Source organism: Schistocerca piceifrons, chromosome 1 (genome assembly GCF_021461385.2).
Source record: "Schistocerca piceifrons isolate TAMUIC-IGC-003096 chromosome 1, iqSchPice1.1, whole genome shotgun sequence".
Lineage (NCBI taxonomy): Eukaryota > Metazoa > Arthropoda > Insecta > Orthoptera > Acrididae > Schistocerca > Schistocerca piceifrons.
This window is the reverse complement of record NC_060138.1, coordinates 1,020,530,111-1,020,557,680: the sequence shown is the minus strand read 5'-3', so window position 1 is coordinate 1,020,557,680 and position 27,570 is coordinate 1,020,530,111. Positions and strand designations below refer to the sequence as shown.

General features: G+C 42.4%; 2 protein-coding genes across 4 annotated transcripts in view; one reads left to right on the top strand and one right to left on the bottom strand.

Annotated features, from left to right (window-relative positions):
• The window catches only part of LOC124715604 (3-hydroxyisobutyryl-CoA hydrolase, mitochondrial), a 38,895-nt gene extending 13,782 nt beyond the window's left edge, over positions 1-25,113 (bottom strand). Inside the window, exons 1-2 of one of the 3 annotated variants that reach the window (XM_047243111.1) lie at positions 24,964-25,098; positions 12,695-12,822 (exon numbers count right to left, since the gene is read on the bottom strand). In XM_047243111.1, the coding sequence (XP_047099067.1) occupies positions 12,695-12,721 (27 nt within the window). In that variant the 5' untranslated portion in view covers positions 12,722-12,822; positions 24,964-25,098. Of the gene's footprint in view, positions 1-12,694; positions 12,823-24,272; positions 24,337-24,963 lie in introns of those variants that run through there. The other 2 variants (XM_047243128.1, XM_047243119.1) reach the window with 2 other exon arrangements.
• An 8-nt stretch (positions 25,114-25,121) lies between these two features.
• LOC124715975 (mediator of RNA polymerase II transcription subunit 4) overlaps positions 25,122-27,570 on the top strand; it is a 76,324-nt gene continuing 73,875 nt past the window's right edge. Inside the window, exons 1-2 of the mRNA XM_047243138.1 lie at positions 25,122-25,339; positions 25,459-25,693. Of these exons, the coding sequence (XP_047099094.1) occupies positions 25,269-25,339; positions 25,459-25,693 (306 nt within the window). The 5' untranslated portion in view covers positions 25,122-25,268. The remainder of the gene's footprint in view (positions 25,340-25,458; positions 25,694-27,570) is intronic.

Here is a 27,570-nt window from a genome sequence, read left to right as displayed (position 1 = left end):
ACTTATTTTGACAACAGTATAGAAAACTCTTGTCAAAATCCTTGATAATTATATTTGGAATGGTATGGATTCTGGTGATGGTACAGATTTATAGAACTTGGTCCGTTAGTAATCTCCCCCCCCCCCCCCCCCCCCCAATGTTGCACAGCCAACAGGGATGCAAGGATGCAATCAGGAAAGACATGTAGATTTTGTGGGTCCGTTTCCTCCTTCACATTTGTGACACAAGTACGTATTTGTTTGCATGGAAGCCTTTTAAAGGTTTTCTTAGCTGTTTCCCACCCATGCAGCTACACCGCAGGTGGCCATTGATTGGTTGTGCTGTATCTGCAAACTATCGACTATGACTACTTGGCAACACAGCTGAGACCAGTAGGGTTGCTGATCTACAGCTCAACATGGGCTGGCAGGTACAGCTTGTCATTCACAATACTGCCCAGTGTGCGCTAAATGTAAATGGATGCAAAGATTGCTACACACGCACACCAACCAGGAAAGTGTTTATACGCCAGCCTACAGCAGATTCCCTGGAAACAAATGGTGCCAGCATCATAATCCATGGCGCTTGGATTGGCACCAGTAATACCACATTTGTAGTACCATATTATCTATTTGGATCATGTGTCCATTCACAGCACAGAACAGGTATCCATCTGCTGGGCGTGTACTTAAGATGCCACCCAGCTGTTAGTAAGGCTGTTATATTTACTGAGTCACAATGATATCTACTACTTACAGTGCCCAGAGTTCCAACTGCAGCACCAACCACAGAGGCTCCACAGCTGCCCTGCAATGAAAATCAGTAATTGCTACTAGAGCTGTCGCCTCTGCTGTCCATGGTCTCAATGGATAGTGGGCACCTTAGATGGTGTATGCTGGTTGAACTTAGAAGTTAGACTTGGTTCTTGTGTCAAGCCCTGCCCTCAGAGATACCTTCCTATTAGACTTAGAATAATCCAAGCGTTGTTCATTACAACAAATACACACTAATAACCTCAGTGATTTATAATTTTCTTATGACTCCCAATTTGTAAAGGCTGTATTGCATGTGTCTTTCACATTTATACAGACTAGTATCTTTGTGTTGGTCACAAAAACTGAAAATGGCTGGGAGAGCGGTGTGCTTACCAAATGCCCCTCCTTATTCACATCCAATGATGCCTAACAGTTGGGGATGACACGACGCTAGGTCAGTACTGTTGGGCCTTCTGAGGCCTGTCTGACGAGTTAAGCTTTTTTAGTGTCACTGTGAGCATTTTACAGTGAATTACTTCTATTCCTTCTTTGTGTCAGAAATAAAGTTCTGTTATTACACTACTTGGGAATCATCATTTGCAAGTGTGGCTGCAATCAGGTCACCACAATTAATGGTCATGAAGATAACTGGACCCAAAGTTTCAGCCCACCATTCAATGATGATGAGATTGTTAGGACTCCAATGTTTACATACATTCCCAGAGTAGATGACTCATACAAAGACATTTTCAAAACTTCAGTAAAATTTGTCAGCACAATTTCCAGTTATACTAATCAAATATTCTTATTCCAGTATGGCAACACAAACTGGACATGTTGATGCAGTTACTGCTCACCTTCTAGCAACTTCATCAAGAACAGTAACTACTTCCGAAAACTTTCACCCAGCTGGAGGTTACCCTACCCCGGGTAAGGACAACACTGCCTCTGCATTTCAAGTAGCCTATTCTTTTTCAGTATCTGTGTTTTATGGTATATTATGAAAAGCCCCTCAGACATACATGCATATCTGAGGGAACAGACATTGCTACAATCTGCAGATGCATGAAATAGAAGAAATGCATTCGTAACTGCAAATAGAATTAGACTTCAGCTGCACAATTTATTGGTGACACATGAAAATTTGTGCTAGACAAGGACTGAAACCCAGATTTCCCACTTTATGTGCATGGTCATCTTAATCACAAAATAATATTACATGCCTAGACAGGTTGTGACAATAACAAATAAGTCTTTCCTTGGGCAGGAATCACAGCAACTGTGAGTGCAGGGGGTGGACACATGGTGACATATGGAGGTGTGGGTCAGTCCAGAAAGCTTGTTCAAACAGCTGAAGTGGTTAAGACGAGTGCTTGCATAAAGTATGAAATATGGGTTCAAGTCCCACTCTGGTATGTATCAAATTCTTAAGAGACTTAATCCTGGTGTAGATCCTAGTACCTGTCAAATGTTGAGTTAAAGGCCTGACTAAACACCTATTATGCTTCACACATTCTCAGTGATCATAAGCACAGTAAACAATCTGTAATGCCATCCATGATGCTCCAGGATTTCCTGCAAGTCTTTCACACTTGTCAGCAAACTCTTAAGCCCAAGGTACTTCTGCTGCCACACGGACCATATCCACCTCCAGACAGAATAAATCTACAAATTCCTACTAACATGGGCTCTCACACTTATTGCTTAAACCATGTTTCCCCTGTGATACCACTTCCAAGACATTAGTCTCAGAGGAAGGAGTTTCCATCAATTGTGATGATTCATTTTCTGTGCCAATTACTGCCTTCCCTGCAGTGTAATGTGACACAGCCAATGGTTAGGGTCTGTCCAAATGGACACTGAAGCAATGATGGTGGATGTACTCACAGGCTCCATGGAAACTCCCGTTCCATAATATATTAGATGTTGCTCCACTATCAGATGGCTCATCTGAATGCTTTTCATCGATTCATGAGCTTGGGTCCCAAGAATTTTTGATGGCTCCAATGACATCATTGATAACACTGTTATTGTCACCTGCAGATGATGTTCTGCCCATGTCTGAGTTGAATTGGCATTATTTCAGGACTGCCATTTCAGACATGGACTAAGCAATGGGTAAGTGTTACAATTATGCTCTCATAGCCTCTCAGACCTACATATCACCCAAGTGTTGGAAACTTCTCCAGACTATTCATTACCAATGTCAGTTCCAGCGTTGAGTGGTGGTGACTATACAGGTTCAAGACTTGATACTACAGGCTATCACATTGTTTGGGAAACAAAGCACATGCTTCGTAATACTGGGGATGAAGAGGACAATTTTTCAACAGTGGTGCCCACCCACCCACTGCTCCATTATCACAGACCAACATTCCTTGACTCACTCCTTCATTTAATGTTCACCAAACAGACCAAGGACCTTTTGATCGAATCAATACAGTTCAGAAAACTTATTCCAGGATATGCCCTCGTCACCATAGGATTCTATTACAGACATTCCAAAGCAGAAATTCATGGAATGCTCTTCAACTTCATTACTGCAGGTCACACAGTATTTGATGAACAAACACCTCTCATACACTTGCATTATTTTTAGGGGGAAGATTCTGCAAGACACAGCATGCTACCCAACAATTCACACCCTGCGACACCGGCTGGGTCGTTCACAGGCACCTCTCACATTATGCAGAGTTGGTACTGTTATTCACCACAACGACATATGATGACTGGCAGCATGATTTCCCCAGCCCTTCAGCTGCTTCCTCATGGAATAAGCATAAACACTGGCCCTTGCCAGGAAGTGCCTCCGTTGCAATCTTTCCATGACAATGATTCTGCACTTTTTCTATTTCCCAGTTCAGTTCTGACATGTTTCCTCCAAGCCAGCCTCAGTTTAATGGCCACATCTTGGCTGACCATAGCAGGAAGGCTCTTCAAGACCTCAGGGCCACTAGTCCAGTGATTGCCACAACCGATGAGGGCACTCACACCCAAGGACATCACCTACTAGGTCCCATTTGGATGCCCCCCCCCCCCCCCAACATCAAGGCAGTTCCACCATCTCTCCCCTAAGATGGAGTGGATGCCCTATACCCAGGCTCACACCTATGATTACAACTACATGACAACATAGCCGATACCAGCAGGTTGCCATTCTGTAGACACACTTGGGCTGGCAAGTGCAGCTTGTCAATTACAACAATGACCAGTATGTGCTAAATGTAAATAAATATAATCAGTGTACACACACCAACTATCCACAAAGTTTACAAGTTAGCCTACAGCAGATCACTGTCACAGCACTGCATTCACAAAATTACCTTACCTTTGTGCACCACATCGAGTGTCGAGCAGGTTATCTGTCCGCTGGCTGTGTACTTAAGATGCCACTGGGCAAATAGCAAGGCAGTTATATTCATGGTGCCACAATGGGGCATACTTCTCACAATGTCCATAGTTCTAGTCACCACATCCACAGCAGCCCCGCAACAAGCAGCCTGCAATCACTACCACAGCCATCGTCTCTACCAACCACGGCCTCAAAAGACACTAAGCTCCTCGGATGGTTGAACTTGGACTTGATGTTTGTTTCAAGACATTACCTTCAGAGACAACAGCTTATGACTTAGAATAATTCACATATTATTCACTACAAAAAAATAAACTAGTAATCTCAGTGACATAATTTTCTCGTTTATCCTTATGTGAGAAGACTGTATTGCGTGGGTCATTCAAACTTTTTTGTTTTAGCTTTGTTATTATACTACTTGGAAATCATCATTTGCCTGTATGGAAACATCCAGGTCACCACAGTTTGAAACACCTGTTCATCACTTACCAATGCCAATGTCATACTCATTAGGATGAGACATTCCAGTGACTGATGAATGGCTTCAACGCTGCCAACCATGAGGCACTCCATCGGGCTTTGTTTGCTTTTCAGATTAATTAATCCCTATCTAATTTGTGGTCTACTGAAGATTTACTGTCAAATAAGATATAAAATGCAGACTGGGTATTGCAGGAAAATCATTTATGAAAAAGAGTAAATTGTTAACATCTAATGTAAAGCTTAGTGTTAGCAAGTATTTTCTGAAGATATTTGTCTGGAGAGTAGCCTTATACAGAAGTGAACTGTGGATGGTAAACAGATCAGACAAGAAGTCAATAGAAGTGTTTGGAATGTGGCACCATAGGAGAATGCTGAAAATTAGATGGGGTCATGGGAATATTAAATAACTAACGAGGACATACTGAATGGGACTAGAGAGAAACAAAATTTATGGCACAACTTGATCAAAAGATGCGACCATTTGATACTACAAATATTAAAGGGATCAAGGGATTGTCAGTTTGGTAATGGAGGGAAGTGTAGTGGGTAAAATTTGTACAGGAAGACCAAAGGATGAACACAGTGCAGCTGACATGGATGTAGCTTGCAGGATGTAGGTTTCAATAGTTATGCAGAGATAAAGAAGACTGTACAGGATATACTAGTGTAGGAAGCTGCATCAAACCAGTATTCAGATTTTAGATCATGACAAGATATTTTCTTAAGAGAGTCTGGAGAAATGGTGTTAGGCCAGAAGAGACATTTAAGGGTCCCATATGGAAAAAATATAAGAACTATAATAAAGGAAGATACCCTAATAGAAATGAGATAGGGGATCAAGTTTACCCTAGAAATTTTTGCAGACTTAGTTAAGTCGGAGAAGTTCTTACCATAGTTTTGGGGGCCTCACCAAATTCTCAGATTTATTGCCCCAGTTCAGGCTGTTCTAAAGGAAACTGCACTAGCAACGAAGTTTTGAGCTCATATTTCTCAGCTCAAACTTGCACACACCTTGGATGATTGATAGAATGTGTTGTAAGGTGCTTTGTGTATTCATATGTTGGATGCAGTTTCGGAAAAGTTCCTTATACCTTTATAGCAACATAAGTAATTTGTAACTGAACTAAAAACAACTTGAGATATGTTAGCATTACAGTGAGACAGCCCTCCCTTGTTTAAAAACAGGAAAAGGGGGCACTAAACTAGTATCATTGGGGCCCGTGATAATTGCGGTACAGTGGAAGTCCAAACCTGTTCAGCAGATGATGCCAAAAATCAGCAGGCAGTTTTCTTATTGTGGGTGACAAGGCACTGGAGACTTTAAAGGCCCCACAGCTAGCATCACTGCTGTCCACAAGATAAAGACAGGAGCGGAGTCTTGCAGAGAGCAGCAGAATGACTGACACCTAGGCAGCAAGAAGGGCTGTACTTTATAGGGAATGACACGGGGAAGACACTTGGTGGCTGGTGGCATATTGTGAGGATGAATGAGATGAGCAATGGGGCAGTCCAATGGCAGTCAAAGAGGGAGGACAACATAGAGAAAGGAGTGCCGATGGGAGGATTCCAGTCAGTTTTGTTCCTGGTACCTGTGGAAATCTTCTGGATGACGTGCTTGGACAGTGCCTGTAGCTTGTGCTGCATGCCCTGAGCTTAAGACTCCCTGAGTGAAACACTCCTGTTTAACGGACTGTGTTCTGCTTTACAGATGGTTACAATGAATTAGCTGAATGTGTCATCTTGCAATGCCTAATTTAATTGACTATGTATATTAGTCCACTTATTTCATTTTTAAGTGCTTCTGGGTTAGGTGTCCTGTTGAAGTTAATAACATGACACACTGTTTCCACTTTTTCTGTATTTCGTTACCCAAATTTAATTTTTATTGTTGTCGTATCTTTATACCAGACATTTCTTGTGTATAAGGGAATTGTGGCTGTGGTGTTCAGTTTTTATATATATATATATATATATATATATATATATATATATATATATAAAAAACAAAGATGATGTGACTTACCATACCAAAGTGCTGGCAGGTCGATAGAAACACAAACATACACTCAAATTCTAGCTTTCGCAACCAATGGTTGCTTCATCAGGAAAGAGGGAAGGAGAGGGAAAGACGAAAGGATGTGGGTTTTAAGGGAGAGGGTAAGGAGTCATTCCAATCCCGGGAGCGGAAAGACTTACCTTAGGGGGAAAAAAGGACAGGTATACACTCGCGCGCGCGCGCACACACACACACACACACACACACACACACACACACACACACACACACACACACACATCCATCCGCACATACACAGACACAAGCAGACATTAGTAAAGGCAATGAGTTTGGGCAGAGATGTCAGTCGAGGCGGAAGTGCAGAGGCAAAGATGTTGTTGAAAGACAGGTGAGGTATGAGCGGCGGCAACTTGAAATTAGCGGAGGTTGAGGCATCGCGGATAACGGGAAGAGAGGATATACTGAAGGGCAAGTTCCCATATCCAGAGTTCTGACAGGTTGGTGTTAGTGGGAAGTATCCAGATAACCCGGATGGTGTAACACTGTGCCAAGATGTGCTGGCCGTGCACCAAGGCATGTTTAGCCACAGGGTGATCCTCATTAACAACAAACACTGTCTGCCTGTGTCCATTCATGCGAATGGACAGTTTGTTGCTGGTCATTCCCACATAGAAAGCTTCACAGTGTAGGCAGGTCAGTTGGTAAATCACGTGGGTGCTTTCACACGTGGCTCTGCCTTTGATCGTGTACACCTTCCGGGTTACAGGACTGGAGTAGGTGGTGGTGGGAGGGTGCATTGGACAGGTTTTACACCGGGGCGGTTACAAGGGTAGGAGCCAGAGGGTAAGGAAGGTGGTTTGGGGATTTCATAGGGATGAACTAAGAGGTTACGAAGGTTAGGTGGACGGCGGAAAGACACTCTTGGTGGAGAGGGGAGGATTTCATGAAGGATAGATCTCATTTCAGGGCAGGATTTGAGGAAGTCGTATCCCTGCTGGAGAGCCACATTCAGAGTCTGATCCAGTCCCGGAAAGTATCCTGTCACAAGTGGGGCACTTTTGTGGTTCTTCTGTGGGGGATTCTGGGTTTGAGGGGATGAGGAAGTGGCTCTGGTTATTTGCTTCTGTACCAGGTCGGGACGGTAGTTGCGGGATGTGAAAGCTGTTTTCAGGTTGTTGGTGTAATTGTTCAGGGATTCCGGACTGGAGCAGATTCGTTTGCCACGAAGACCTAGGCTGTAGGGAAGGGACCGTTTGATGTGGAATGGGTGGCAGCTGTCATAATGGAGGTACTGTTGCTTGTTAGTGGGTTTGATGTGGATGGACGTAATCTACTATACAATTTTATCCCGCCTATATATACTCAATAATACGTAACCCACTTCCAAAACATAACCAAAAAAAAATTTTTTTTTCCGTTTTCATCACTACCGCTGCTATAAAATCCACCGTTTCTAGTTCACAAACAGTTCCTTTCACCTATTAAACAACCATTTCGGCTAGTTCTAATAACTTTTGCTTTATTTCCATTTCCGTTCTTCCCACATCACTGATAATTTTTAGCCGCTTCCCACAGGTTTTGACGTCATTATTTCTTCGTCAGACAATTGTTAGCCTCATTTTCATAATCTGCCACCACAATACCACTCCTTTTAATACATTTACAAGCAGTTTTTTCGAAATTTTCCCGAATTTCTCTGTCCTTTAACGTGTTTTGGCAGCAACACAACCACCTAACCTTTGTGCACATCGTTGTCTACCAACCCAAGTCCAACATAGCCCAGCTGTAACCAACACCTATCGCCTTTTTTCACACCAGATCTCCAGTTACTTTCCAGTTCACCTTTATCTCTCCCCATATATTTTTATTTTTATTTTCATTTTTATTATTTTTATTTTCGTTTTCATTTAAGCCTCATGTTACACTTTCCACCTTCTAATACCATGTCACCCTCACAACACCCCCACAACGACCCCATTAAGTTTTATTTACATTCCCTCCACAAACATGCCTTCGCCCTAGCCAGATTACGCTCCCATATTCTATTTTCTCAGACTTGTCTGACATTTGGCATTACCCCCAAAGGCCTCACACTTAAAGTTCCCATCTCTGGCTGCAACCCTTCTTTCCATCAGTCCCTACACCAGTTCCAAACTAAACAATCCATTGCCCTCACCCATCTAATCCTTCACCTACAGATCAACTCAGTCAATGAACACACCCATCAACTCCTATCCTTAATAAAAGTCCTCAATCTTTCCTCTCCCATATCCACACCGGCTGTTCAAAGCATCCTCCTACAGGCCAACAGCAAATTAGAACAGCATGCCACCCTCCACCTCAAATAATTATCCAATCTCCTGGTTTCCCACCTCCGGAAAGGCAACTCACTCACCCTTCACAACCTTTCCAGCAAACCTCAACCTCCTCTCATTGCACAAAAACCCAGTCTCTCCCATCTATTCAATCTCCCACTTCCAGCTCCACTCCCTCCAAAACCTCAAAATTCCAATCAACACAATCTGGAACCACAACACCTCAATTCAGTAGTTAACCTTTCCTCCAAACCTCTCTCCCAATCCGAAACCTCTGTCCTATCCAAAGGCCTCACCTTCAGCCCCACTCCCAGATTCAACCAAACAGCCCTTGTCAAAGATTTACTGTCCTTCACTCGTACTCTCTGCTGGAAATATCACTTTGCCACGAAGAAAAATGATCCTAATCCTACTCCTAATGATCCAACTACCCAAGACACTATCCATATTGAACCCTGCCTGGAACAGTTCCGTCCTCCGTCACAGCGGGACCCACCTCCTCTTCCTCAAAATCACCCTCTCCAAACCTTCTAGGAATTTCTGACTTCCAGCCTTGCTTCTCAATCCTCCTTAAAAAACCTTAATCCTACTCCCAACATCACCACCGCTGAAGCCCAAGCTATCCGTGATCTGAAGGCTGACCGATCCATCATCATTCTTCCGGCGGACAAGGGTTCCACGACCGTGGTACTTGATCGTCGGGAGTATGTGGCTGAGGGAATGCGTCAGCTTTCAGACAACACCACATACAAAGTTTACCAAAGTAATCCCATTCCTGATGTCCAGGCGGAGCTTCAAGGAATCCTCAGAACCTTAGGCCCCCTACAAAACCGATCACCTGACTCCATCAACCTCCTGACCCCACCGACACCCCGCACCCCTACCTTCTACCTTCTTCCTAAATTCACAAACCCAATCATCCCGGCCGCCCCATTGTAGCTGGTTACCAAGCCCCCACAGAACGTATCTCTGCCTACGTAGATCAACACCTTCAACCCATTACATGCAGTCTCCCATCCTTCATCAAAGACACTTTCTCGAACGCTTGGAATCCTTACCCAGTCTGTTACCCCCGGAAACCATCCTTGTAACCATTGATGCCACTTCCTTATACACAAATATTCCGCACATCCAGGGCCTCGCTGCGATGGAGTACTTCCTTTCACGCCGATCACCTGCCACCCTACCTAAAACCTCTTTCCTCATTACCTTAGCCAGCTTCATCCTGGCCCACAACTACTACACTTTTGAAGGCCAGACATACCAACAATTAAAGGGAACGGCTTTGGGTACCAGGATGGCCCCCTCGTACGCCAACCTATTCATGGGTCGCTTAGAGGAAGCCTTCTTGGTTACCCAGGCCTGCCAACCCAAAGTTTGGTACAGATTTATTGATGACATCTTCATGATCTGGACTCACAGTGAAGAAGAACTCCAGAATTTCCTCTCCAACCTCAACTCCTTTGGTTCCATCAGATTCACCTGGTCCTACTCCAAATCCCATGCCACTTTCCTTGACGTTGACCTCCACCTGTCCAATGGCCAGCTTCACACATCCGTCCACATCAAACCCACCAACAAGCAACAGTACCTCCATTATGACAGCTGCCACCCATTCCACATCAAACGGTCCCTTCCCTACAGCCTAGGTCTTCGTGGCAAACGAATCTGCTCCAGTCCGGAATCCCTGAACCATTACACCAACAACCTGACAACAGCTTTCGCATCCCGCAACTACCCTCCCAACCTGGTACAGAAGCAAATAACCAGAGCCACTTCCTCATCCTCTCAAGCCCAGAAACTCCCACAGAAGAACCACAAAAGTGCCCCATTTGTGACAGGATACTTTCTGGGACTGGACCAGACTCTGAATGTGGCTCTCCAGCAGGGATACGAATTCCTCAAATCCTGCCCCGAAATGAGATCCATCCTTCATGAAATCCTCCCCACTCCACCAAGAGTGTCTTTCTGCCGTCCACCTAACCTTCGTAACCTGTTAGTTCATCCCTATGAAATCCCCAAACCTTCTTCCCTACCCTCTGGCTCCTGCCCTTGTAAACGCCCCCGGTGTAAAACCTGTCCCATGCACCCTCCCACCACCACCTACTCCAGTCCTGTAACCCGGAAGGTGTACACGATCAAAGGCAGAGCCACGTGTGAAAGCACCCACATGATTTACCAACTGACCTGCCAACACTGTGACGCATTCTATGTGGGAATGACCAGCAACAAACTGTCCATTCGCATGAATGGACACAGGCAGACAGTGTTTGTTGGTAATGAGGATCACCCTGTGGCTAAACATGCCTTGGTGCACGGCCAGCAGATCTTGGCACAGTGTTACACCATCCGGGTTATCTGGATACTTCCCACTAACACCAACCTATCCGAACTCCGGAGATGGGAACTTGCTCTTCAATATATCCTCTCTTCCAGTTATCCACCAGACCTCAATCTCCGCTAATTTCAAGTTGCCGCCACTCATACCTCACCTGTCATTCAACAACATCTTTGCCTCTGCACTTCCGCCTCGACTGACACCTCTGCACAAACTCTTTGCCTTTTAATATGTCTGCTTGTGTCTGTATATGTGTGGATGGATATGTGTGTGTGTGCGCGAGTGTATACCCGTCCTTTTTGCCCCCTAAGGCAAGTCTTTCCGCTCCCGGGATTGGAATGACTCCTTACCCTCTCCTTTAAAACCCACATCCTTTCGTCTTTTCCTCTCCTTCCCTCTTTCCTGATGAAGCAACCATTGGTTGCGAAAGCTAGAATTTTGTGTGTATATTTGTGTTTGTTGGTGTGTCTATCGACGTGCCAGCGCTTTTGTTTGGTAAGTCACATCATCTTTGTTTTTAGATATATTTTTCCCGCGTGGAATGTTTCCCTCTATTATTATAGAAGTCATTCCCTAATATCTTAACAAACACCCCATCATCCTCTCTCTTCTTCCTGTCAACGATTTCCACATTTTCCTATTTTAGCTGATTCTGCAGAGATCAACCTCACACCTCATCTTTTCAGTCGTCCTATTTTTCAACATCCTTCTGTAGCACCACATCTCAAACACTTTGATTCTCTTCTTCTCCAATTTTCCCCACATTCCATCATTCACTTCCATACAAAGCTGTGCTCCAAGGGTGCATTCTCTGGTATTTCTTCCTCAAAAATAAAATGTATGATACTAGCAGAATTATTTTGGTCAGTAATGCCCACTTTGCCAGGGCTAACCTGTTTTATACGCCATCCTTGCTTCCTCTGTCTTAAGTTATTTTGCTTCCAAGGTAGCAGAATTCCTTATCTTGCCCCACTTTTTGATCACCAGTCAAGTTTTTCACTAATCTCATTTCTGCTACTCTTCATTACTTTTATCTTTCTTGGGTTTTATCTCCATTCACAATCTGTACTTGTTAGACTACTCATTCCATTCAACAAAAGTCTGCAAGACTACTTCAATTTCAGTGAATCTTATCACTGATACACTTTCACTCTGAATTTTAATCTCAGTATTGAACCTTTATAATCTTTCTACCACTGTTTCCTCAACACACAAATCTGACAGTAGGGGCCCCAAGACTACATCCCTTTCTTACATCCTTTTTAATATGAGCATGTAGTTCTTTATCTTTCATTCTCAATATTCTGTCTTAGGTTATTTTGAACATCTTGCACTATTTCACGTTATCACACAATTTTTCTTAGTCAACAAATCTTATGATGGTGTCTTGGTTTTCCTTAACTCTTGATTCAATTATCTAGCAAGAAGTTAGAACTGCTTCTTCGGCATCTTACCTTCCCAAAAGCCAAACTTAACTCCATCTAACAAGTCCTCAATTTTCTGTTCCTTTTTTATGCGTACTATTCTTGTAAACATCTTGCTTATCAGTCCATCATTTCACTGGAAATTCACGTAAAACAATCTGAAACAAGAATGATCAGTTTCAGGATCTGTCTGATTGCTCTCATTATGTAAAGCCAAACAGCTACCATCATTTGAAGCCTTCTACACTTATGAAATTATAATTTGTATCCTACATTGTGACTTTTAGTGAGTAATGAATAAAAGTGAGCCATTGTATATTGTGCTGTCACAGACACAGCTCTCCATAATGTATTAGGATATTCTGTTATGCCGTTTCTTAAGCAAAGTACTGAATGTAATAGAAAGGCTACCTGGTAACTTCTGCCTCTAGCATACATATATAACAAAGTGGTAAATGTTGTGGCATCCAGTTATCAGAAGACCACTCCCTGATGCCAATATTGCAGTTCGAGAGTTGGGGTTGTGATGTGATCAGGAAATCAAGCAAACAATGAGACCGAGTGGTCCAGTGCATGCCCGGGGACTTTAGTGATACAGCAATAGCTGTAATAACATTTACTGGTTGAGTAGAGTTTATACAGGTATAACTTCACCAGAGATGCAGTTGGCGGGGTGGGCATAAGCAACTGCGCTGCTGCCCACCCGAATGTATTGTGATGACTCAGTGAGGCTACTTCTCCCATGCTCTGGAAGAGAGCCCATCATACACTCACATGGGGACAGCCAACTATGATCCAATTACTCTGGTTGTCATGAAGGCTAAGCTCTGGTCATCCACCATGGATTAACCAAGACTGCAGCTGATGCTCACAATTCAGCCAGGATGCTGCTTGGACACACTTTGTCTGGCCTATGCAAAGATGGCACGTTGCGGATTATCCATGATGACCGAGTACTGGAGGAGGGTTGGCCGCTCACAAGTCTCCTCATCCACGATGACCCTGTAATAGGTGGCGGTGGCGGCTGCAGCAGCAGCAGAAGGAAAAGAAGCAGAAGGAGAACACAGCTGTGGCACGCATCAGGTTGGCTGCCTCTCATTAAGTCAGCTAGCCACCGTTGACCAGCGTGTTGTGGTTTCACTTAAAATGGACGGTCTTTCTCTCTGGTTATGGTGACACGGACAGAATGGCAGCACGACAGAATGCATTCTTGAGCTCTGTAAGCCCATCTATTTAAGAGGTACACCTATAACATAGCAGCTCTGGCTGTATGAGCACATTTGTCACCACTTTCCAGAACCATCAGGGTCCTTGGCCTTGCTGTGATAATTCTGGGTCACTGAGCTTGGTTTGTTCCGCCTACGTTTGATTTTGTAGTGGTGCTCGAGTGGTGCAGTCACATATTGTTACCTCACAGTGCCTTTTTCAGCAGCACAGCAGTGCTTGCATTTCTGTCTTCCCTGTTCGAAGGTCTGCTGCATTGGTGGTGTGTCTTGTTGACATAGTGACTGACATCACCCCAGCAGTAAACTATATTCTGCTTTTGGCTCACCAGATGGAACTTTACAAACTAAATTTTAAGCCTACTCAGTACAATTATTCTGCTGTGGAACACTACTCCCCTACTTCAAAAAATCATCCTGAATTTTATCTCTGTTTGTCCTCTACACTATTTCTTAGATCTACTTACATAATTGTACATGATGCAAAAGTTTGTTGCTCTCTGAAGCTGACTTACATGGATCGCCTCCTTACTACACATTATCATTCTAAAGTTTGAGTCTCCTTTTTTCAGTTATGTTCCATCATGCTTATTTCCATTCCTTACAAGTTAAATTAATTTACAGTTCTATTTTTCTAAGTTGCTCAGTTTATGATAGTTAACCACTTGACAGTTATCTGATAGGTCCGTAAATCTGGAGGATTATACTTCTATGCCCAAGACAAAATTAGAGTATGTAAACTGCAATCACATGGCATAACTAGTGGTCATAACACTTATGGTTACCACATCTCAGAGTTGGTTCTTGTGATATTGCTGAATATGTTGCAACAATTGCCCAAAAGATGCTATCAGTGTGTCCAAGAAATTTACGAGATCAGGATTCAGGGTGTCGTTAGGTAAGTTAGATTTTGTGTTGGCAGAGCCTCAAACAGTTTCTCTGGCCAATACAATGCAGAGGGAATGAACTGGAGTACAATCTTACCTGTGGGAGTGTAACTGGGAGCAAGAACTTTTTCCTGCAAGTTGTGCCTTTCATCAAAACACTATTATCACGTAACTCTAATTATACAATGTCCTGAGGTTTCCTTTCCTTATAGTAGTCCCTAATTATAGTTTCTAGTGCAAAAACTGAGTATATCCAATGTTCTCCTATCTTTTGAAAATTTGGCCTTGGTGCCAATATTTCTGTCTGACATTCCGCTGTCTTTGTTCTCTTCAGAAACAGTTGCATCTTGCATGTCTGTGCATCAGTCTACACTTCTCTGGCTCAAAAAATGGTGATGTCCTCCTTCAAACGTTCTCGGAGGTTCCTTAGTGACATAAAAGCACGAGCTTCTCCGTGCTCAGAAATACGGAACACCTCTCATATCTTTACTAGAACCTATTTCCCCATCACTGTCCATCTTTTTGGATATGGGTGAACCATGTCACATCGATACTGCATGTACATTCGGATCTCTGGTAGCTGAGCTAACTTTGCTTGGTCTGTATTTACATCCACGTGCGATGTGTGGTAAAACATTGCTAAGTTTTCCTCCAATACTTTTGCAATTTGTCATAGTTCTGCAAGGAATTCTTTCTCTGCTAGTTGCAACCCTGTCAAGAATTGTTATGGCTTCAGTAATACCAAACTCAACTGTTTGTTTACTGCATGGTAGACTGCTTGCTGTAGTGACCTCACTTCAATTCTTGCATCATTGAGACAATCTGCTAATGCTTGTAAGAGTCTGACTGCTGCTAATTTGCTGTTCAGCGAACTCAATTGTTTTTGTATTTCTCCCAAATCACTGTTTACTGTTTTTCACTGTATCTGGGTGTATTGGGCTAACGCCATGTACCATCTTGGTGTTGTTTGTAACATCTCACTCTAAGTTCAACAACTGAATTGTATGACACCCTACTATAGCTTTGGTAGTGCCTGTCAAAGTTTGAACCTGCCCAAACATGTTATTCAGCTCCTGGATATCTTCCTTGTCTGCTGTTCCAAATAAGTTTTTAATATTTTCTTTCCTGCGTCCAACCACCCTCTCATCCTATGAACTACCTTCTGTGGTACAATGTGAGTGATTTGTGTCAGACTCTTAGTTTGCAATATGACAACCTCAATTCCTCGTATTCACCCTGCGCCTCAGTGAGGATTTTATTAAAATTTTGTTTTTGTAGGGAGTCCACAGCCTAGCTGTATTTTAGAATGAAAACATAGTCCAAGTAAGCTGTAACCTGTTTTGTTATCTGTGCAATTAGCCAATTTCAGCTGAGGGTCACTTTCAAGCACATTTTTTAAGCTTTACACTTCACTTTGCATGAAGCTTAAAATATGTGCTTGAAAGTGACTAACATTTGAAACTGGCTAATTGCACAAATAATAAACAGACTACAGCATACTTGGACCATGTTTTCTATTTTTGAAGTTTGTTATCCTGCACTTCCTCATGCAGCTGTATGAACACTTCCTGCGATCTATAGACATCATTCCCTATCTCCCACATATCAATGCCCATTAGTGACTCGACAGCAACACACATGATTGTCAAGAAAATAACACCTCTGCCTCCAATGGTAGAATGTTAACTGCAAGCATCACTCCTGCATTCATATTGTGAAGCAACATTAGGATTACCACAACCCATCAGGTTGCTCCTAGTGATTCACCACCTACGAAAAGCAACATCCATCATCTCCTCCCTTCTTCAAGAACACCTAAGCAATAGTAATAATAGTAATAGTAATAATAACAATAATAATAATGAAAAAGAAAAGAAATAATATGTGGCAATTACAGACCTATAACAACCTACAACACAACTTTGAATACATTTGACAAGAATAAAACAACTTTTAGACATAACACGGCTAAACTTAAATGCTAAAATTTGTCACATGACAATACATAGGGTATGCTACGCATATCCTGCTTGTGTACTGGTATACGCTTCCGAACCTCTCTAGTCACTTTTGTGCACCCTGACTCTGTCCTCTTGACTTGTGCCAATGAATCCACCATTTAACTAAAGGTTTTAACTCTACTCACATGGGAAATAGACATTTTAGTTGGAAACTGCATTTATGTTTTACATAGTAAGTGACTAGAAACAGTCAGGAGTCATCACCGGGTGCCCTCAGTGTGTGGCGCCAGTGAAGGAGGAAACTGTTTTATATGGCAAGTTACACAGAGCAATTTGTGTGTGAATGTATTCATTAGAGAACTACTGAATGAGGTAGGGCAGCTGTTGGGAGGATGGAGATCTCCCGTCCAGCCAACCCGATTTCAGTTTTCGGAGGTTTTCCTGGATTCTAAGGCAAATGTCAGGATGCCAGAATGAGATATTCACTCTGCAGCGGAGTGTGCGCTGATATGAAACTTCCTGGCAGATTAAAACTGTGTGCCCGACCGAGACTCGAACTCGGGACCTTTGCCTTTCGCGGGCAAGTGCTCTACCAACTGAGCTACCGAAGCACGACTCACGCCCGGTACTCACAGCTTTACTTCTGCCAGTACCTCGTCTCCTACCTTCCAAACTTTACAGAAGCTCTCCTGCGAACCTTGCAGAACTAGCACTCCTGAAAGAAAGGATATTGCGGAGACATGGCTTAGCCACAGCCTGGGGGATGTTTCCAGAATGAGAAACATGCCCCAGACTGTGGCTAAGCCATGTCTCCGCAATATCCTTTCTTTCAGGAGTGCTAGTTCTGCAAGGTTCGCAGGAGAGCTTCTGTAGTTTGGAAGGTAGGAGACGAGGTACTGGCAGAAGTAAAGCTGTGAGTACCGGGCGTGAGTCGTGCTTCGGTAGCTCAGTTGGTAGAGCACTTGCCCACGAAAGGCAAAGGTCCCGAGTTCGAGTCTCGGTCGGGCACACAGTTTTAATCTGCCAGGAAGTTTCATATCAGCGCACACTCCGCTGCAGAGTGAATATCTCATTCTGGAAACATCCCCCAGGCTGTGGCTAAGCCATGTCTCCGCATTATCCTTTCTTTCAGGAGTGCTAGTTCTGCAAGGTTCGCAGGAGAGCTTCTGTAAAGTTTGGAAGGTAGGAGACGAGGTACTGGCAGAAGTAAAGCTGTGAGTACCGGGCGTGAGTCGTGCTTCGGTAGCTCAGTTGGTAGAGCACTTGCCCGCGAAAGGCAAAGGTCCCGAGTTCGAGTCTCGGTCGGGCACACAGTTTTAATCTGCCAGGAAGTTTCAAATGTCAGGATGCTTTAATCAAGGCCATGGCTGACCAACTGTCCTATTCTCAAAGCATGTTACGTACACTGTTTTATTTTGGCCCATTGACTGGCATTGTATTACCTTGATAATTCCTACATCATTGTGAGATGATCACTGAATGAATAAATAAATAAATTAAAAATAAAATAAATGTTTACTGGAGAAGTCATCTCTATGACTTGATAATGATTCTGACACTTAATCAAAAATATTGTCATCTTTCCCTTCGGTATGCTGGGGTTTGTGACCAATATCTACTGATCCATTCGATACTGCAATAATTTTGCATGCTGTGTTGACTGTTTCTGTCACTCCAAAGCTTTAGTATAGACTTTCTTTTCTTTCTGCCATACTTCCCATATTCTTTTAGCAAATTTCTTAATTAGTTAATTGTCCAGTCCTAACTACGGAACCATGACATCAAAAGGTGACAGCATTTTTCTACTGTAACACCCCCCCCCCCCCCCCTGCAAGGGGAGATACCTGTACAGATGTACAGATATGAACTTAAAGAGCTAAATATGCAAACTATGTATTGCAAATGTATATCCCAGTCTGTATGACTGTTGTTCACATAATAGCTCAACAATTTAGAAATGATATTATGTAAGTGCTCCATGCTCAATTAGTCTGTGGATAGAACAAGCTTGTTCATAATATCCAGATATGAAGTAATGTCAGACCTGTTTCATCAAGTCTGATACAAAATAATTTGGGTCAATGGAAGTGTCAGATTCCGCCTGTCTGCTTTGACCCATGTGTTGTTGTGTGTGCCTTCATTATGTTGCGGGGTTTATGAGTTGGTTGTGTTTGTAGATGTTGTCTTGTTGTGTTTAATCATGCCCTCTGGTGGTGGTGGTGGGGGGGGGGGGGAGGAGGGGAGGGGGGGGGGGGAGACTGTGTGTGCGTATTTATGATGTATTCATTGCGTTTTAATTCATGTTGGAATGTTTGATTTTTGGGTTTTTGAGGTGTTGCGGTTTTGATTTTATTTTTTCTAGTTGAAGGTGTTGGTGATTTGGTACTGTCAACTATGGCTGCCCTATGTAGGTCAAGGGAAATGTTCATTTTCGTAGTTTCAGTTGTAGGTGTTGGTGTTTTGGTAGTGTCAGCTGTGGTTGACCTATAGAGGCCAAGAGAATGCCCAATTACAATTTTCATACATGAAGGTGTTGTTTTTGTGGTATCAACAGTTGTGGTTGAGCTATATAGGTCAAGGGAAGTGTCCGATTCCTGTATATTTTGTTGGTGTAACAGAATGTTGTAATTTTTTTCCCCATTTTGTTTGTTTTCGGATCTTGGTGTGTGTGTGTGTGTGTGTGTGTGTGTGTGTGTGTGTGTGTGTGTTTTTACTGTTATATTTAGCATGTCCCCACCCTAAAACCCCAATTTCCTGCAGTTGTCCCGTTAATTTGACTGTTTTTGGAGGGAGATGTTAATGTCTTATCTATGTGTATTTTTGGGTTTGTTGACGTGTGTATGTAGTGACATCGATGGCACCAGATCGGAGACGCTTAGAATGGCCATTTCCATCATACTGATGATGTCATGGGTCAAAGACGGGTGGAATGGGACACTTCTCTAATCCCCAAAATATGTGTCCTGATCTGTAACTACGGTATTAGGTAGTCAAAATTTTAGATCCAGCTGTTCCCTATTGTACTAGCTTGCTGATCAGGAATTGCCACCATTGTTAAGAGCCTTGAAAAATTAGCTATGAATGTCATTTCATATTTATTTCCAGCAGGTGTCTTATTACAATGTCCTTAAACATCAAGTTCAGTCATCAAAAAATGCTTAAATACTTCCGGTAGCATTTGCAATGGGGTTTTTTGAAGACTAAGATCAGCTCTTTGTGCACAAGACATACAGTCTTATGTATTGCTTGACATCACATTTCCTTGTTTGCTGCCAGAATCTTTCCATTACACTGTCTGTCTGGCGTCCTCCACAACCTGTCAACACATGGTCATCCACCTGCTGAGCACTTTGAACTTCCTCGAACATTGTTGGAACAACTATGCATGGTTCGCATTTCATCGTTCTGCAGAGCAAGCTCACTTGCATCGTAAACTGTGGTTTGACCTAAATGCCTGACAGTCTTTGTTGGCCACTTGTGCTCTCTGCAGGTGTGTTGAACATTTTCCTAAAATGTTTATAACTGCAACTTTCCTACTTTGCGTACCTGCATTTGTGTGCTTCTTGTCCTGTTTGTATTCTACCTGAAAATAAAACTTGCTGCATTTTGAGCGCCCATCTTGTTAACCTACTAGACATGTCTTTTAGTTCCAACAACAATTTTAATGAAGCGTAGTTTGTGACAATTTCCATCCACACAAGAAGCATCGAAAGTACACTATCCCACGTATTATCACCAACACCACCTTTTCCAGAATGGAATAGCTGTGCTCCATTTCATTCAACTGCCTCAACACATATTTTTAAACTGTGACTGGCCAGTGTTTGGCTCTCAAAATAATTTATTTTTTTGTTCTGAAGAAGATTCCATTACTGGAACCGAAACCTAGGTAAACGAGTAAAAATTACCTTGCAACTGAAGGCTGAAAAAATTGTTTATTTTCTATACATATAAGGTTGCTGACGCGCTGCATTATGTTAAAGATTCAAGGGCTTCTACAATCTCTGCAAAATCCTTTACGAATTTGCAATAATAATTGCACTAACCCATGAATGGCTGTAGTTTTGTTCTTCGTGGTGATGTAAAGTTTCGGATTGCCTCTGTTAGGCAAGTATTGGTTTCAACATTTTTCCTGCTAATCACATGCTTCAGATAATTTACATGCATCTGCACAAAAAGGGACTCATCTATACTAAGCATCAGTTGTGGAGATCACAGCCCGTTGAATACTCTTTTGTGCGATTCACATGCTCTGGTAAATCCTTTGAGAATATGATATCATGCATATATACTATGACAGTTTTCAGCTTCAACTCACTTATAACCTTATCCAAATGGTATCTGTTTACACTGATAATGTCCTCATGGGACCATGACAGTAATCTTGGTTCTATCCTCAAAGACTACCTCCAGCTGGTGGTAACCACTTCTGAAATCCATTGTTGTAATGTACTGGTAGGTATCCTCCTAGGTTATCTAATGTTTCTGTATTATTAGGAACCACATATGCAACCGTCACGGTCTTTGCATTTAGGTAGCCGTAATTGCTACAGAATCTGTACTTTCTGATAACATCTGTTGACCTTTTGGCACAATGAAAACATCTAGGCGCCATAGGCTGTCAACGTACTCAATAATACCTTGTATGCCAGCTGCTGACCTATAAATTCCTCTATTACAGATTGAAGGTGCCTGGCTATGTGGTATGGCTTCCTACGAAATGGCACACTGTTACCTGTAGGTATGTGGTGTTGGGTACTGATGTTACTGGTAAAGGACCCTACATTTGAAATAAACCCACAAACGGCAGTAATAAAACTTTCATTACCTGCTAATCACTGCCTTCCAGTGATCCACTTTTACTTTTAAAACTGCAGGACTGATGGTTGGTTTGCTGCTCTGGCCATCAAATGATCTACCAATATGTTCCTCATCTCATACTTCTAATGTGGCAACCAGTAGGCCCTTTGGCAGCCTAATCATGCCCATGCTGAACTTAACCAGGCTTACAGGAGCCATAAATTCCAGATTAATATAACTTGCACACACTACAGTTCTACACACAAAGCAATGTATTCTATCCAATTCTTCATTTTCCCTAACATTTCCTTCAAACAGTCACAAATCCGCAGGCTCTTGTGCTTTAACAAATGACACCTTAAAGGTGCTACTGCTGTCTCTGTAAATTGACATGGCCCAAAACAAAAACACTCCACATACCTTCAATGACAAAAAAGTTACTCATCACAACAAACTGTGAGTAACCACAACAAATTGTGCTGGTATGCTAAACAGAGCTGTAGATTTACATTCACTGCCACTGTAGTCTTGAGGTGCAGACAATTCTGACACCAATGTTGCAGCTTGAGTGCTGCCATTGTCTTCTGATCAGGACGTCGAGAGAACATTGAGGGTAAGTGGTCCAGTGCATACCATATGGCATCCATGATAAAGTGATGTAAAACCATTCATTGGCCGAGCTGAGTTTACAAAGTTATAACTGATTTCAGAGCCGAAGTTGGCAGTGAGGACATGGGCCATGAAGGAGTGAGGATGCCTTATGAGCAAGTTGTGCCAGCACTGCCACAGATTAGTGCCATAGCTGCATGCTGTGCTAGTGACAGTAGCGGAGTGAGGAAGGGGCTGCCCACCCAGACATGCTGTGACGACCCAGTGCAGCTACCACCTAGGTGCTCTCAATGAGAGCCTGTTGTGCCCTCAGGCATATATTGCCAACTGTCATCCAGGATTCCAGTTCTCGTGAATGTTAGGCACTAGTCACCTACCACTGATTGACCAAGACTGCAGCAGATGCTCGCAAGTCAGCCAGGAGGCTGCGCGGATGCACCTCATTTCACTGGTACAAATATGGCTGCTTGCAGAGCATCCATGATGACTCAGTAGTGGAGGAGGGCTGGCCACTTACCAATCTTCTCACCTGCGATGACCCAGAAGGCTGCAACAGCAGACCACAGCTGCGGAAATTATCATGTTGCTGCCTCTTGATGCTGAAGTCAGCAAGCATGTAGCAAGCTGGCCATCATCGATCAGTATTATGTTGTTTCACTTAAACTCAATAGACTGTCTTTCTCCCTGTGGTTCTAGAGACATGGACAGAACGGCAGCACAACTGAATGCGTTCTTGAGCTCTGTAAGTCTGTCTATTTAATGGGTTGACCTGTGGACCTATGACGTAGTGGCTCTGGATGTACGAGTGCTGTTGTCTTTAATTATCAGACCCATCAGTGCTCCTTGCAGTGCTGTGGTAATTTCAGTAATGATCCCAGGTTGCTGAGCTCGATTGTTTTTGCCTATGATCGATTTTGTAGCAGCATTTGGGAGGCAAAGTTACAGTGTTTTCTCACAGTACCTTGTTAAGTAGCACAGCAGTGCTTGTATTACTGTCTACCCCATTCTGAGGTCTGTTGCATTGGTGGTAAGCCTTGTTGACAAACGACTGGCACTCTAGCCCAGTGCTAACCTACTCTGTTCAAAGCTCCCTGGTGGAACTTTGGTTAAAGTTTAAGCCTGCACAACAATATTTTTCTGCTGTGCAATAATAATATGGAGTAGTCAACGGTTTCACCAAGCCAACTAAAAGTTTTTAAACTGTCAATCCTCTGTTGCTAGGAATATAATGTTAACTACTGTAAGGCTATGTAGGAACGTAATTTCAGTTACGATTAATATTTTGTTCTAAATGTCTTATTTCAGTTGAAAATGCAGAACTTCAAGTGAAAGAGTGTTGTTGACACACTGCAGACTTTATTGCTTTTAAACGTTTATCATCAAGGTACACAATCTATCTAGGATCACACTCTTTTCCACCGAGTTCATAACATGTAAGATGACATCAATGAACACTGCTGCTGAAGAAGGTTCATAATAAACTGCGGTGATGCACATACCGCAAAACTGATGCACACATATCTAACCTCAAAATCAATAGGATTGCTATAGGGTGGCACTAAAAGGTCAATTTTATCAAATTCTTCGTCATTACAAACAAATGAAACATTTTATTTGCAACAAGGCATAAAACGACAAAAAAATGGGGAAAAAGGTTTATGGACTCTTGTGAAACCTAATTTGTGGCGAGAGCTAGCTAGGTCTGCAAACAAATCTGCAATCCTACTGCTCCCAAACAGTTTTTTAGAAGGGTAATACGAACTTCTTAAAATTGAATTTTTCGTGAGCTGTACACGTGCCGCTTTCTACTGTCATGTTTATGGTTTTGTTGGGTGCTATGCTATCACAAAGGCTGCTTCGTTCAACCGCACAAATTCCTATCTTAAAAAATATGAACAACACCGCGCTCTGTAAGATCATCTCCAATTTATTTTATAGGCTACCGACTCCGGCGATATAACACGCAGTCATCGGGCCCCAAACCACAAAACAGGGGTATCTGTGTGAAACGTTTCTTCGTGGCTGGGAATGCACGTAATTTTGAGACCTTACTTCGTGTAACACTGTGCACAGTACACTGTTCTAATTATTAGGTTTGATTAGTGCACACTCTTTTAGGTAAACTTGCCTGCATAAATCTGTTATGTGGTCACGGACATTTTAACTACTCCGTTATCGGCTTATCCACATTCAGAGACTTTCATATTGTTATCCAACACATTACATAAGAAACAGTTTGTGGAATATCGGTATGTGGTACCCTTGTTTTCACACTTACTCAGATACTACTATTTAATGACAAATATACTCTCTTGCATATACAGTTTGTGCCTTTTTTTTATATAACTCTCGTTGGTAATATTGCTGGTAATTTGGTTGTTTAGGGACTGATGATGGCATATTACATCGCCAAAACCGTGGCTTAAAAAATAAACTGGACGTGACGGTGTTCCTATTACCATACCATACCATACCATACCATACCATACCACTCCACCCCCCTTTAGAAAAAACGTAGTATCAGCTGCTGTTCGCCCATTCAGCAAAGGACAAATGGATGCGTCCAACTCCTCCTGTTGACAGATGGACAGCGAACATCGAATTTCTGCCACATCATGCCATCAACACCACACACAGAAATGAATGAGGGGCAAGGTTTACTGAAACGTTTATACAAGCGGCATCTCAACTTTCAGTTTATCTGATATTCGTTCCAAATACAAAATTTCGCAAACAACTGCCGCAGCAAAACGCATAAGTACTGTTGCCGCTCAGAAAGCATTTCACAGTTGTGCAACCAACACAAAAAAAAACCTCACCATATTCGCTCTGCGTTGCCACTACACGTCAGTATACTTTCCAATTGTAACTTCTCACGTGTACTTCGAACTCAACTGCTCATACTCGAGTCGTCGAGTGGCAATTTGGTAGGTGTTGGCGTCAATCTCCCCACCACCAGCTTGCTACGCCAAAGATCTTCATCTGCGTAGGACGCGCAGAAAGTGCATCTTGAAAGACGACAGACGCATTGTGCAAATTGCAGTGTTGTTGATGTTGTGATGGTAGTGCGGTGTTATGAGGTTGTGGGTGTTGATGTTAGAGTGGCATAAAAACGTTAGCAGTCATGACTGCCTGTAATATTAGCACAGGGGAAAGTTTACTTGCTTTAATCGATGACATAGAAATCATAGCAAAGTATGTAACACAGTAGTGTATAAATTATTATCGAGAACTGCCGTTAATAACGATCAGATTGTTAATTTTTTAATCAAGATAATTTTGTGTAGTAGACCTCATAATTTGTTCATTTCAAGGGAGCTAATCGAAAATACAATAGTCCAGAAACACCAGAAGCTGTCAAATTCAGAACATGCACAAATTACGGAATTGTTGTTGGCAAAGGACAAGCAGCTCAAAGAGACGCTCAAATTGGCAGCAGAACAAGCAAAAATTAATCAAAGAATGGAAGCCCTGAAAGCAGAAGTGGAAAGACAAGATCAGTACATTCAGAACTTGCAGAGACAACTGAAAGAAGCTGAACAGATTTTAGTGAGTAACAATGAATAGCCCTTCATAGATTTTATTCTTTGTTGTAGAGTTACAATCTTGAAATTTCCTCGGATTTCAGACAGCTTTTTGTATTGCTGTTTTTGTTGGTCGTCAACTGAGGACCTTCTAACTTGACTACGATTAATTAATTACCTGGAACCAACTGACAGCACCAGTTCCACTTTTTCAATCACAACGACCGGTTTCAGCCACAAACATTTTCAAGAGATAGTCATTGGAGCGTCGTGAGAGTACACGGCGCAGATTAATTAATGTACGCCACTTTGCTTCTCTATTTGCCCTGGCTTATTTAACTCACTGTGCTTACTAATGCCATCGTTTTGACAATTTTTTGTTATGAATGTGGAATATTTTAAAAGGTCATAATATTTTCATTTTATTTTTTATTAGTAGTAGTAGTATGGCTTACATGGCCACATTAAATTCTTGTTTAAGGACATCATAAATAAATTGTTAAACGTATTGAAAAATTCGCACTATAAGCAAACATACAAAAATTTTATAACTGAAGATACAGGTCTTAACCAGCCCACACATGTTAGTGTCACCAAAGGCAGTTTGCTGGGTTCCCCAAGAAATTTTGATAATAAAAACTCTACAGTTAGGTTTTGAGCAGTTTGCACAGCAACCCTACAGTCACACATTGGAGTGTCCTTGAACTCCCATTCATACAGATTCCCAAACTCTCCCTGCCATGTATGGGCTTCATGCACGGTTATCCACAATTTCCTGTGAATACCAAATCCATTCACATATTTAGTATGATCAGTAATGTGGCGAGAATACGCTGAAGCAAAATTCTGCCAAACATCTTTCCATTCTTGGTACACATCATATATGAAAGGTACATCTTCATTTAAAAGGTAGCAACAAACTTGTTACGACACATGTAAATGTTCAGTATACTAATGTACATATGATGATTTTTGGGCTATTGTAGCCATGAATCATCATATATTATTTTACAACACTTATTTACAGCATTTATTCAATTGGATGGATAAACAATCTACTCACCAAGCGGTGGCAGAACACATACATAAAATATTGTTGTGGTTGGCAAACTTTCGGAGCCAGTGGCCCCTTCTTCAGGCAGAATGGTTGAAGGGGAAGGAAGAAGGGTGAAGGCAAAGGACTGGAAAGGTCTAGGAAAAGAGGTATATTTTGGGAAAGTCACCCAGAACCACTCATCAGGGGAGACCTACTGTCTGTATGATAAGTACTACTCACAATTCTCCAACTAAATTGTTAATGTTTGCCAGATCTGATGCAGGGAGATTGTATGTCCTTCCAGTTGGTGTCACTGTATCCACTCTTGTCATAATGTCACATTTTCTGATGATGCAAGTGTCTGGTTTGGCAGGAAACAAATGACTGAGATGGTCCATGTGGATGCAAGAAGTTGACCTTTACTTCACCTGGTTCTTCACATGTTCGTAAGACATATGCAACCCACCCAATGACTGCCATACAGACAGGCAACAAATCCATGTATATTTGTTAACAGCATTTCATTCACCATAGCAATCACTGACTCTACTCTACTCACTAAAGAAGCTGAATATGCAGAATATGTCTTAGTCTTTACTAAACCGTTGTTAGCAGGTATTGCACAGTGAAACTTATGGGTACCTGGAATCGTCCTTGCAATTTTGAAATATTTTCAGTTTGGCTATATCTTCATCATGATTGGAAACTGATGTATAATGGAAGACACATGAAGGAATATTTTCCTTGCACCACTCAGACAATTGTCATGATGTCAAGATACTATTTTTGTAAGGTCACTTGAGGCTGGGAAGCCTTGCTAATGTCTTTACAGTCCCTGCTATCCCATCACAATGTTCTTTACCAAG